General features: G+C 36.0%; 1 protein-coding gene across 1 annotated transcript in view; it reads right to left on the bottom strand.

Annotated features, from left to right (window-relative positions):
• Positions 4,234-11,321, bottom strand: part of LOC109829651 — a 14,610-nt gene continuing 7,522 nt past the window's right edge. Inside the window, exons 2-7 of the mRNA XM_020396701.1 lie at positions 10,761-10,849; positions 9,682-10,397; positions 9,089-9,236; positions 6,773-8,725; positions 5,230-5,413; positions 4,234-5,132 (exon numbers count right to left, since the gene is read on the bottom strand). Coding sequence (XP_020252290.1) covers positions 4,552-5,132; positions 5,230-5,413; positions 6,773-8,725; positions 9,089-9,236; positions 9,682-10,397; positions 10,761-10,849 — 3,671 coding nt within the window. The 3' untranslated portion in view covers positions 4,234-4,551. The remainder of the gene's footprint in view (positions 5,133-5,229; positions 5,414-6,772; positions 8,726-9,088; positions 9,237-9,681; positions 10,398-10,760; positions 10,850-11,321) is intronic.

The raw sequence follows: 11,321 nt of genomic DNA, 5'->3' as shown, positions 1-11,321 counted from the left end.
TCTGGCCGTTAAACATTTTAAAAATGTTAATCACGTTTTAAACAGTTCCAATTAGTAAAAATAAAAATATTAAGGGCTCATTAATCCGGAGCTGCATTCGTGTCCGCAGGTCGTGTGCGCGCTTTAAACAGTTCCAATTAGTAAAAATAAAAATATTAAGGGCTATTTAATCCGGAGCTGCATTCGTGTCCGCAAGTCGTGTGCGTGCGCGCGCGCTTTAAACAGTTCCAATTAGTAAAAATAAAAATATTAAGGGCTATTTAATCCGGAGCTGCATTCGTGTTCGCAAGTCGTGTGCGTGCGCGCGCCACCCGACCCGAACCCGAGCCCGGCCCGGCCGGCGCGCGCGTGTGTAGTGTGGAGCATAACCTTTTGTTTTCTTCTAGGCATAGGAGAGAAAGGGAAGGCTTATAAAGACTCTTCCTTCCTATTCTATTTCCTATGTGGGACTAAACTTTTCCTCTTTTCCTCTACAAACCCAAGTTTTTAAGTTATAGCTCCAACAAGTATTAGCTACTTTTTACTGCCAATAAATCTCAGGCTCCGACCTATTTCTCAAAAGAATCAAACCCGTAACTAAATTTAAAGATAATCAGATAAATGAAAATTGAACTAATTCTTATTTGTTCTGTCAAAATCCTGAGGCCAAGCAGAAGGAGTGAATTGTCAACAGTTGTAATATAGTTAGTGAATACTAATTCTTTGAGTAATATTTAATTTTTCATTTTACCCTTTTTAGGTGACACCAAACATAGGCCTTCAATTGGTAATAGTTGAAGCAATAATGACATTCAATGCATGAATCTATTAATCAAACTGTTCTTTTTGGATTTTAGTTGACGGGGCAGTGAATGATTCCTCTAACATTCAAACGGCAGAGGAGCTGTTAGGTAAAACCTTTCAATTTGTGTACTTGGGTGCATTGATGCGTGTCTTTTTTTTCCAATTTGGTCCTTGTATTTTTTTTTTTCCTCTCAACTTAGCCACTGTACTCGCTGTTGGATGAAAAATTAACTTAGTTCCATTTTAACTCCTCGTTAAAAATTCCGTTAAATATAACTTGAAAGGACAATGCTGCCCCTAGCCTAATCATTTCCCTCAAAAATTGGTTACATATCCATTGTAAACTTCAATAACTGAGAATGTGAACAAATAGGATCCCACTTCAAAAGAATCATTTAATTCTAGAATTACATGCTAATGGAGAACAAAAGCACAAATGTCTCCATGCACTCACTAGATACCTACCGTAGAATTAGGGTGATTTTAATAAATTAATTAGATTTAGAGAAGAGAACACAAGAGGGCTCCATTATGACTAAGTTTCAACCACAAGCCACCTAAAAACAGAATCATATGCTTCCTCCAACTTCTCCTGCCTCCCAACTTTTTTGACCCTGTTTCATAAAACTTAATTAAAACGGTTTGAGCCTTCTCTTTATGTCGCACCTCCTTTGTACCCCTTCACCTAAAATTTGAAGAAGTCTCTCTCCATCACATCTTTAACAAAAACAATCAATCATCTCTAATCAAAATTTCCTGAAATGTAAACATTGTCAATGATGTGGGGTATAAGTTCACGGAAAAAATTGTGGTCAAGAATTCAAAAAAGAACCAAAGAGGCTAGTTTTTTTTTTTTTAGATTTGCTACAGAGATCCAAAATATGGGACCAACAGGAGAAACATGTGAGCTGTCCCCCTCCTATTGCATAATGAGCCCTGTTAGTCCCATATTTTGATCCTTGGGGAATTTTCCTCTCTTTTTTTTTTTGGTCTTTAACCACAGGTGTCACGACCTCACATGGGGACTAGCTTGCCTACCACTAGGCCAGCAACTTGTTCGTAATGAGGTTAGCAGATGGGAGTGTGATTATAACTTGTATCTGATTTAACATATGTTTGTATCTTTCTATTCTGTGAAATGTTTTTATTATCATCTTTTCAATGAAACCCCGGAGGGCTTAAGCATCATAGATTCTGTGGAAAAAAAAATCATCATCATCATCATACCTTGGTATATAGTGTGAGTTCACAACCCAACAACTTAACTTTTGGGTAAAGTGATCCTTTATACACAATATGTTGAATAATCTATTAAGTATTGACTTTATGCTAATCGACTAAGATTATATGTTACCTGTCTGCGGTTTCTACAGCTAATTCTAGATAGTACTTCTCATTAGATGACTTGCACCTGTAAAAAATTTTTCAGGTACTTCTCATCAGATGACTTGCACCTGTAAATTTTTTTCAGGTACTTTTCATCAGATGACTTGCACCTGTAAATTTTTTCAGGTACTTCTCATTAGATGACTTGCACCTGTAAAAATTTCTCACTTTTTTCAAGCAATTAGACTCAGATTAAATCGACTTAATTATCCAAAGTCTTCAATGTGCTTCAGCTTTGTGACCATCTTTAGCCGTTTTTCTTTATCTTTTTTTGTTTTTTCCCCCTTTCCTTTTCATGGGACCTTATTTCTATAGATTTTTCCCTCTCTGTGTTGAAATCATGTGTTAGTGCACTGGAAACAGAAGTGGGTTTACTTTAATCTACCTTGTTCATATATTATTACTATACTCATCCTATAAAAAATAAGCCTTAGCTGTAGTATAAGATATAAAGGCCTAAGATTTATATCTGTGATATAAAGGTCTAAGATTTATATCTGTGATATAAAGGTCTAAGATTTATATCTGTATATTTCTTCTTTTCCATGTTTTTTTTTTATTTTTGTTATTATTATTATTATTATTTTGTGTGAGTATGACGATGCTTTAAAGGATTTTTACGGTGAGATTTTTTGAACTTTAGCCAACCATATATATCCATCTAATTAGCTTTTACGGAAGTGGATGTGGTCCTCTTGAATTTGATTATAAAATTAAGTCTTAGTAGAAAAGCCGTGCTAATCAACGACAATTAGAGCGATAACGATGAATATTCAAATTTTTGCCTCCTTGATAATGAAAGAAGAACCAATGTTTGTGCTTGTTGACATGACAAAAAAAAAGACTAGATCAATCTTCTACTGTCTCATTGACAGCCATCTATGAATCAATGCACAAGTTAAATTTTTGCCTCACATTTGTGTGAATTTGGAAGGAACATTATTTCTACTTTTATGAAGACATTTAGAAAAAGCAAAGATTGCATCTTGTCAATTGATAATTGGGAGGCAAGGAATCCTCTCGAGTAGCATGTTGGGTGGTTTGGATCAGCAAATAACTTATTTTAAACAAAGAAAAGACTACGAGAACCTTTAGTCCTAATTTATTTTTGAGGGTCCTTATTCTTAATAATTTTGAGGTGGGGTTTGCAAGAAAATGGACATGATGATCCTTTTGATGGAGGCCCCACAGGGATCAGTGTGCTTGTGGCTGACAAGGGTACATAATTTCTAATGCAGCATCTAAATCCTTTTGAATCATCACAATCGTATTATAGGTCTGCAGGAATTGGAACCAGATTGCTTTGATAATCTCATAAAATTGCTATCAACCTGATGCGAGAATTCAGCCATATATATATATAATATATATATATATATATATATTTATATATATATATATATATATATATATATATATATAATATATATTAATTTGGTTTAGACATAACTATAGAGAACCCCCCCCCCCCCACACACACACACCCAACCCCCAACCCCAACCCCAGGTCGCCCATACGGTTTGTAGGGTTGTACGAACATATTTTTCTATATGAATTTTTAATTTGAAAGACAAGCTCTTAAGTTTGGATCAATAGTGTCCTCATATGGGATAAGAGTTGTGTAACTCAACTCAATTAGAATTCTGTCAACAAAATGGTATCCATCTCTAAGAAAGAAGCACTGCACTCTATTCTTCAGATTTCAACTATCAAATAATAACCTGGCAACAGGGTTTAATGCATCATTTCACACAGATTAGCACAATCAATCCTCAAGCCAGCAAAATAACTGAGTCAATGTTTCCACATATATTTCATACAAATCATTCTTGGACAATATGATACAGACATGTACCCGCTTTAGAGAAATGAATTTTTCAAAAAACTCTCATCTCTCAAACAAAATGCAGCCAAAGCACTAACAGATATACATGCTTTTTTAGCCTGCCAAAAAAATGTTGCCCCAAAAAGAAGTCTAATGAAAAAAAATACACTTGAACTAGCCGATAGTATACATGTACTCACCGTGAAAAGAATGAAACCAACAAACATATATTTTCTTCTTTTTTTTTTTTTTACATCTGATTCTTTTTTTCCTCTTTTCCCTTAAAGTCATCAAAATTATGATGACCTTGTCTTTCTCTCATACTTTCAACTGTGAAAGACTGATCCAATTTAAACCCAGACAAATTCTTCCAAAAGATCATCCTCTGACATACCCTTAGATGTCTCTTCTACCGTCTCAAGATCATCTCCTGACAAAAAAAAAAAAAAATGCAAACGAACATGCCTTTCCTTAACATTCTGACTCCATCGATCCTTTTCTTTTCCTTTAAAGTCGTTGACCTTGAGATGGCCTTATAGACATTTCAAGCACGACTTTATTCTCTACTGGTACTCAATATTAAAAGATCGAACACAACCTCTTCCAAAAGATCATCCTCCAACATACTCTCAATCTCTCTTCCTATTGTCTCAATATCATCTCCGACATCTAACCACCTTGGATCCAAGAACTTCTCCTCTGGTTTTGGTCGACTTAATTCTTTTCGTTTTCTGACCAACATTTGCCACACCTCTTCAATGAGCCTATCACCTACCAGCTCAAGCTTTCTCCCTGAAGAGAGGATCTCGGTTAGACTGGAGCTAATGAGATCATCCAGTAACCTTCTATCTAATCTAGACCATTCTACAAGCAGCCCATATTTCCCTTCAAGCTTTTCAAACACATTGAAGTCCACTGAATGCTTTGTAGAGCAAGAAGTACTCAAAAGAATATCTTGATCTGCACCATAGATGCCCAAATTGATAATATCGACTAGGTATGAATAGTCTCTGTCTTCTTCATTTTTATACGCCAATAGTATCTCTCCAATGCAATCCTCACTCAAAGCAGGAGTTTTACATTCTCTGTTGTATTTATCTGATTTCAACCTGAGAAGATGCAGTTGCATTCGGAGTTCTACAAGAAAATAGAGTAGTTCGGCGGAGTTCAGATTTTTGCATGAAAATGAGTATTACTACAAGAGAAATGGAGAAAGCACATTGCTTTAATTTACCTTGAAGACCGGCACTGGCCCTCCCGAAATAGTGTGGGTTTGACAGGCCTTCATTTGATGAATGCTCAAGGACAGAGACAGGGCTTTGTTGCTCAGCATCTCTGGAGCTTGTCATGGAGTCAGATCCTGATTCACTACACTCAGAAGGAGCAGAATCTAATTGAAGATGCCTTGGTAATGTGTCCTGGAGATTTAGCAAAGAAAAATTTCAACAAAATCAAATCTTAGAGTAAAAGCAGCAATTAGAATTAAATTTTCTCCCAAATTGATGCGCAGGAAGATAGATGAATCCTATCAATTAAAACATTTTAAAGGTCAAGGTACAATTGATATCCAGGAGGAAAAAAAGGAAGAAAATTTGGAGAAATGTGAATTTTTGTATTTCATGTTGTAAAGAATAAGAAGAGATAGGGTAGAGGATTGGAGCAAAGAAACAAAATGAAATAAGTTAATTACAAGGATGCCCTGTTTAAACTTTAGGTTAATCTACAGAACAAAATATTAGGGAAATTGAACCTTACAATTTCACACGAGAAAATGGGTGTGAAGCATGCACATACGCCTGTGTGTACAAGTATTTATTTAAGGTGATATTTTCAGGAGAATAATTAAGGAGAGTTTGCATTATCTGAAGTCTCATAAACAGTTTCGTGGTATGAGAAGGAGTAATCACTCTTAAATTGAGCTCAGAATTTCCTGCAAGTTCCCTGATCTGATGATCAAAGTTCAGAAACATGTTCCGGTTCTATAAGATGCGGGTAAACAGAAAATAAATCAGGACAAAGGAATAAAGCAATAAAAAGGTGAGAAGAATATCATCTGCAGTATCGGCCTGATTATCACAAAAACAACAGCGATGCCTTAACGCTATTAAAATAAGGTTTGCGAACAACCAGTTAGGACATGTGTCTAAGATTGTCAAATATCAAAAGATGTTTGCAGAAAAAACAATCATAAATTACATAAGCAAAATGTTCAAGAATTCTGTTCAACCCCCCGCCCCCCAAAAAATAAATAAATAAAAAGAGAAAGGCAGAACCTACCTAGATGCACTTTCTTGTTGACATTTTCTCTATCATTTATAAGACTAATCTGCTTTTGGCTGTGTTTAAACCTTTCATTATCTTTTGTTGGTAAATAAGTAGTTTTAGATTTGGAAGGACTAAAATTACAAATTTACACGAAATTTCCAACACAAATTTTGCGACCCAATGAATGCTTGCTTCTCAGTTGAGAAGGTGGAATAGCTAAGCGATGATTCAAATGCAGAGAAGTGTTTCATTTTTGCAACGGAAATTCTCCAAATTTGAAGAAAACAGCTTAGATTATTATAGGTTTTGACTTGGCCATGCAATAACAAAAGTTTGAGGAATGGAAGGACAACATTAGAGACTTGAAAAAAATTAATCTTTTGTAAGCATGAGACATACACAGAAAACATATATGTGCTACATTAGAAATGAAAGAAAAGGACATAAGGTTCAAACCTTATTTCTACTAAAAGGCATTTAACTTCATGCTTATAAAAAGGTCATAAACAAACCTCTATAACTCCATCCATATAACCAATAGCAGAAGATTCCCACTTCTGTGCTGGTTGCTCTACATTTCCCTCACTAGTTGTGGATAGCATTCCTACAGTCAATGATTCTGTGACTAAAGAACTGTCAATCAGGTGACTGGAGCTGGCAACAAATTCTTCAGAAAACTTGGAAAGTATATGCACTTTAGAAGAATCAGAAACATAAATCTCATTCCTCTGTTCTTCCTGATTAACATGAATCTCTATTACAGGCAGCTTATTTTCCTCCCCACTTGGACTAAGATGAGGCTTGTAAGTTTGAAACTTGAAGCTCTTTCTTGACGATCTTCGTCTCGGACTTAAGGTCCCTAGGGAAGACTCAACCTCTCCCACGTTGAGGACATCTTTAAGCGTATAACTGCTATCACCATCAGCAACATGCTGTCTGCTTGATTTAGGCATGCCATGAACAGGTGATGAAGCTGAAATAGATGGGGATCTGGGCAGATTTGTAAAGCATTCTTCCATCAGGCCATCTCCACTGCTAACGCCAAAAGAGTGAAACTGTTCATCTGAAACTTTCTGTACTTTAACTGATTCCAGATTCTCCTTTGGAAATTTTCTGTCAGATATAGCACTCATTTCACCTGAAGTGCTTGAGCCTCCACCAACACATTTTGCCTCATTCGCCTTGGTCATCCTCCATCGTTCAGATAGGCGTTTTCTGGCCTCCCTGCCAAAAGATGATTCACTTGAACAAGAACTTGAGGGGCTTGAGGCTCTACTCCAGTAATCAAAGTTGTCCAGATTCCGTTGAAATCTCCCAAATTTGTTCGAGTCGTGCATGCCTGCAAGTGCACATGAGCTGTCATCCTTTGTGTGTCTGTTGAAGCTAGAAAACAGCATCTTGTCTGAACAACTATTTAATGGGCATTTCATTTGTTTTCTGATTTCTCTAGCAATTCCTCTTGAACCCACTTTTCTCTGTGACATCACTTCCATATTATCAAACAAATTCCATTGCTCCCTTCCTTCAGCAAATGATTCTTGAATTCCAGACTGCTGAAATTCCCTATGCCTTCTATAGCCACATGGATATTTCTCATGGGAAGGATGAGAAACACTTCTTCCCATATTTTGGGTCTTTCCCAAATTGGGCTTTAGAACAGCTACCCTAGAAGATCGAACTTTAGTATTGGTTTTTCCATTTCGTGATTTTAACAATTTATATGACAGAGAAACACTGTCTTCCTTATGCAGGTGATTGAAGAGGTTGGTAACTGGCTTTCTTGATGTACTTATAGCATCTTTTTGCATTTGAGTGCAACTCCCATACTTTACCTCTGATCTACATGATACATCATCAGTTTCACCTGTTTTACTTTTTGATGCTCTTAATATTGTGATGTGGTCTTCACGTTGAGCTGGTGGACAAGTCTTCAGATTATGTCGATCACTTGTGAACAAGGAATTGGGCTTGTCTAGAAAGTCTAGAAAAAGATCTTTACTTGAATCAAGCACTTCTATTGCATCGTTGAACTCTTTGGAGCCTTGAAGAGTTTCATCAGTTGAGAGACGATTTGCTTCCACCATAAACTTTTGCCTTACAAAGGACATGTCTGTATTATCTTTGTCTAAATGTGAATCCCGCTTAACACCAGGCTGATTTGTTTGTTTCTCAGCTCTTACTGGATCCCTGATTTCAGTGACATCTTGGAATGCTCGGTGCTCATTGCTTCTCTTCCCAGATGAATGGATTTTAGGATATCTGTATGTTGGTTTCGGTAAAGAATGTCTAATCCCCGGTTGTTTGAATATCTTTGGAGGCGGGGATGAATCAAGACCCATCAGTTTCGCAATTACACTTTGTGAGGACTGGCCAACTTTTGTTTCCATTGACGTCTCTTCATGTATTAGTGATTTGATTGTTCCAGTAACCTTCTTAGATGAGCATCTCTGCGACTCAGAGGCAACCTAGAGATATTAAAAAAAAGCATGCATTTATCATCTAACAAAAAAGTTATAATGTCCAATTGCAAAAAATTTTAAAAAAAACCAAGAAACAAGAAAATTTTAATTACTGTTCCAGAAGCACGAGGGCAGAACAAGAAAAATGAAACATAGTGAGTATTTTTCCTACATATCAGCAGCAAAATTGGGGAATTTTTAGCATGTATGTTTAAATGAAGTAATAAGAAAATCAGCCAGTAGAAAACTTCATATATTATTACCGAAAGACAAACTGAGACTAGAGAGGCACTTGTGACTTGGATATATTGATAGTTTTAAGACAACCCTGATATCTTAGTAGATAATTAATGCTATGAGAACCCATACCGGGCGTCCTTGAAGTGGGGATTCATTATGATTAATAGAATTTGAAGCAATCTTTGAAACACTCGTACTGTTTCTTGACCGTCCACCTTCTGAAACAGAATGATCACAGTATAAGATAAAGTCCCATGAATAATAAGCAAACTTAAACCTAACAAGACCTATGATAAGTAATTTCATCTAGAAAACTAATTCAAGTGGTTTACCTGAAAATTTGAAATACATTAAAATAACTTTCTGAAAAAAGACAATCAGCAAGCAATAGTAAAGTAAATCACAAGCTTGCCACATTTTAGCGAGTTAACTTAAAAGGCTTCAATAGCTTCATTTGTAGAGGCCATGCAAAACGCACATATTTCTTCGCCAGTCAATGTTTAACAGAACGTAGAAATCAGTGAACCTGATATTATTATTCCAAATGTCGTCACATAATTGCCTTTAGGAAGCCACACTCAAATATAGGAACAGGCAGTTATTAATTTCACTTTTTATTTTATTTTTATTTATTTTGTGTGTGTGTGTTGGCCTTCTTTTTTTTTTCTTTTTTTTTTTTTTGGGGGGGGGGGGGGGGGGGGTGGGGGTTGTCTTCCTTATGCAGGTGATTGAAGAGGTTGGTAACTGGCTTTCTTGATGTACTTATAGCATCTTTTTGCATTTGAGTGCAACTCCCATACTTTACCTCTGATCTACATGATACATCATCAGTTTCACCTGTTTTACTTTTTGATGCTCTTAATATTGTGATGTGGTCTTCACGTTGAGCTGGTGGACAAGTCTTCAGATTATGTCGATCACTTGTGAACAAGGAATTGGGCTTGTCTAGAAAGTCTAGAAAAAGATCTTTACTTGAATCAAGCACTTCTATTGCATCGTTGAACTCTTTGGAGCCTTGAAGAGTTTCATCAGTTGAGAGACGATTTGCTTCCACCATAAACTTTTGCCTTACAAAGGACATGTCTGTATTATCTTTGTCTAAATGTGAATCCCGCTTAACACCAGGCTGATTTGTTTGTTTCTCAGCTCTTACTGGATCCCTGATTTCAGTGACATCTTGGAATGCTCGGTGCTCATTGCTTCTCTTCCCAGATGAATGGATTTTAGGATATCTGTATGTTGGTTTCGGTAAAGAATGTCTAATCCCCGGTTGTTTGAATATCTTTGGAGGCGGGGATGAATCAAGACCCATCAGTTTCGCAATTACACTTTGTGAGGACTGGCCAACTTTTGTTTCCATTGACGTCTCTTCATGTATTAGTGATTTGATTGTTCCAGTAACCTTCTTAGATGAGCATCTCTGCGACTCAGAGGCAACCTAGAGATATTAAAAAAAAGCATGCATTTATCATCTAACAAAAAAGTTATAATGTCCAATTGCAAAAAATTTTAAAAAAAACCAAGAAACAAGAAAATTTTAATTACTGTTCCAGAAGCACGAGGGCAGAACAAGAAAAATGAAACATAGTGAGTATTTTTCCTACATATCAGCAGCAAAATTGGGGAATTTTTAGCATGTATGTTTAAATGAAGTAATAAGAAAATCAGCCAGTAGAAAACTTCATATATTATTACCGAAAGACAAACTGAGACTAGAGAGGCACTTGTGACTTGGATATATTGATAGTTTTAAGACAACCCTGATATCTTAGTAGATAATTAATGCTATGAGAACCCATACCGGGCGTCCTTGAAGTGGGGATTCATTATGATTAATAGAATTTGAAGCAATCTTTGAAACACTCGTACTGTTTCTTGACCGTCCACCTTCTGAAACAGAATGATCACAGTATAAGATAAAGTCCCATGAATAATAAGCAAACTTAAACCTAACAAGACCTATGATAAGTAATTTCATCTAGAAAACTAATTCAAGTGGTTTACCTGAAAATTTGAAATACATTAAAATAACTTTCTGAAAAAAGACAATCAGCAAGCAATAGTAAAGTAAATCACAAGCTTGCCACATTTTAGCGAGTTAACTTAAAAGGCTTCAATAGCTTCATTTGTAGAGGCCATGCAAAACGCACATATTTCTTCGCCAGTCAATGTTTAACAGAACGTAGAAATCAGTGAACCTGATATTATTATTCCAAATGTCGTCACATAATTGCCTTTAGGAAGCCACACTCAAATATAGGAACAGGCAGTTATTAATTTCACTTTTTATTTTATTTTTATTTATTTTGTGTGTGTGTGTTGGCCTTCTTTTTTTTTTCTTTTTTTTTTTTTTTGGGGGGGG

Source organism: Asparagus officinalis, chromosome 2 (genome assembly GCF_001876935.1).
Source record: "Asparagus officinalis chromosome 2, Aspof.V1, whole genome shotgun sequence".
In the NCBI taxonomy this organism is placed as follows: Eukaryota; Viridiplantae; Streptophyta; class Magnoliopsida; order Asparagales; family Asparagaceae; genus Asparagus; species Asparagus officinalis.
The sequence above is the reverse complement of the archived record's forward strand: the minus strand, read 5'-3'. Positions and strand labels throughout refer to the sequence as shown.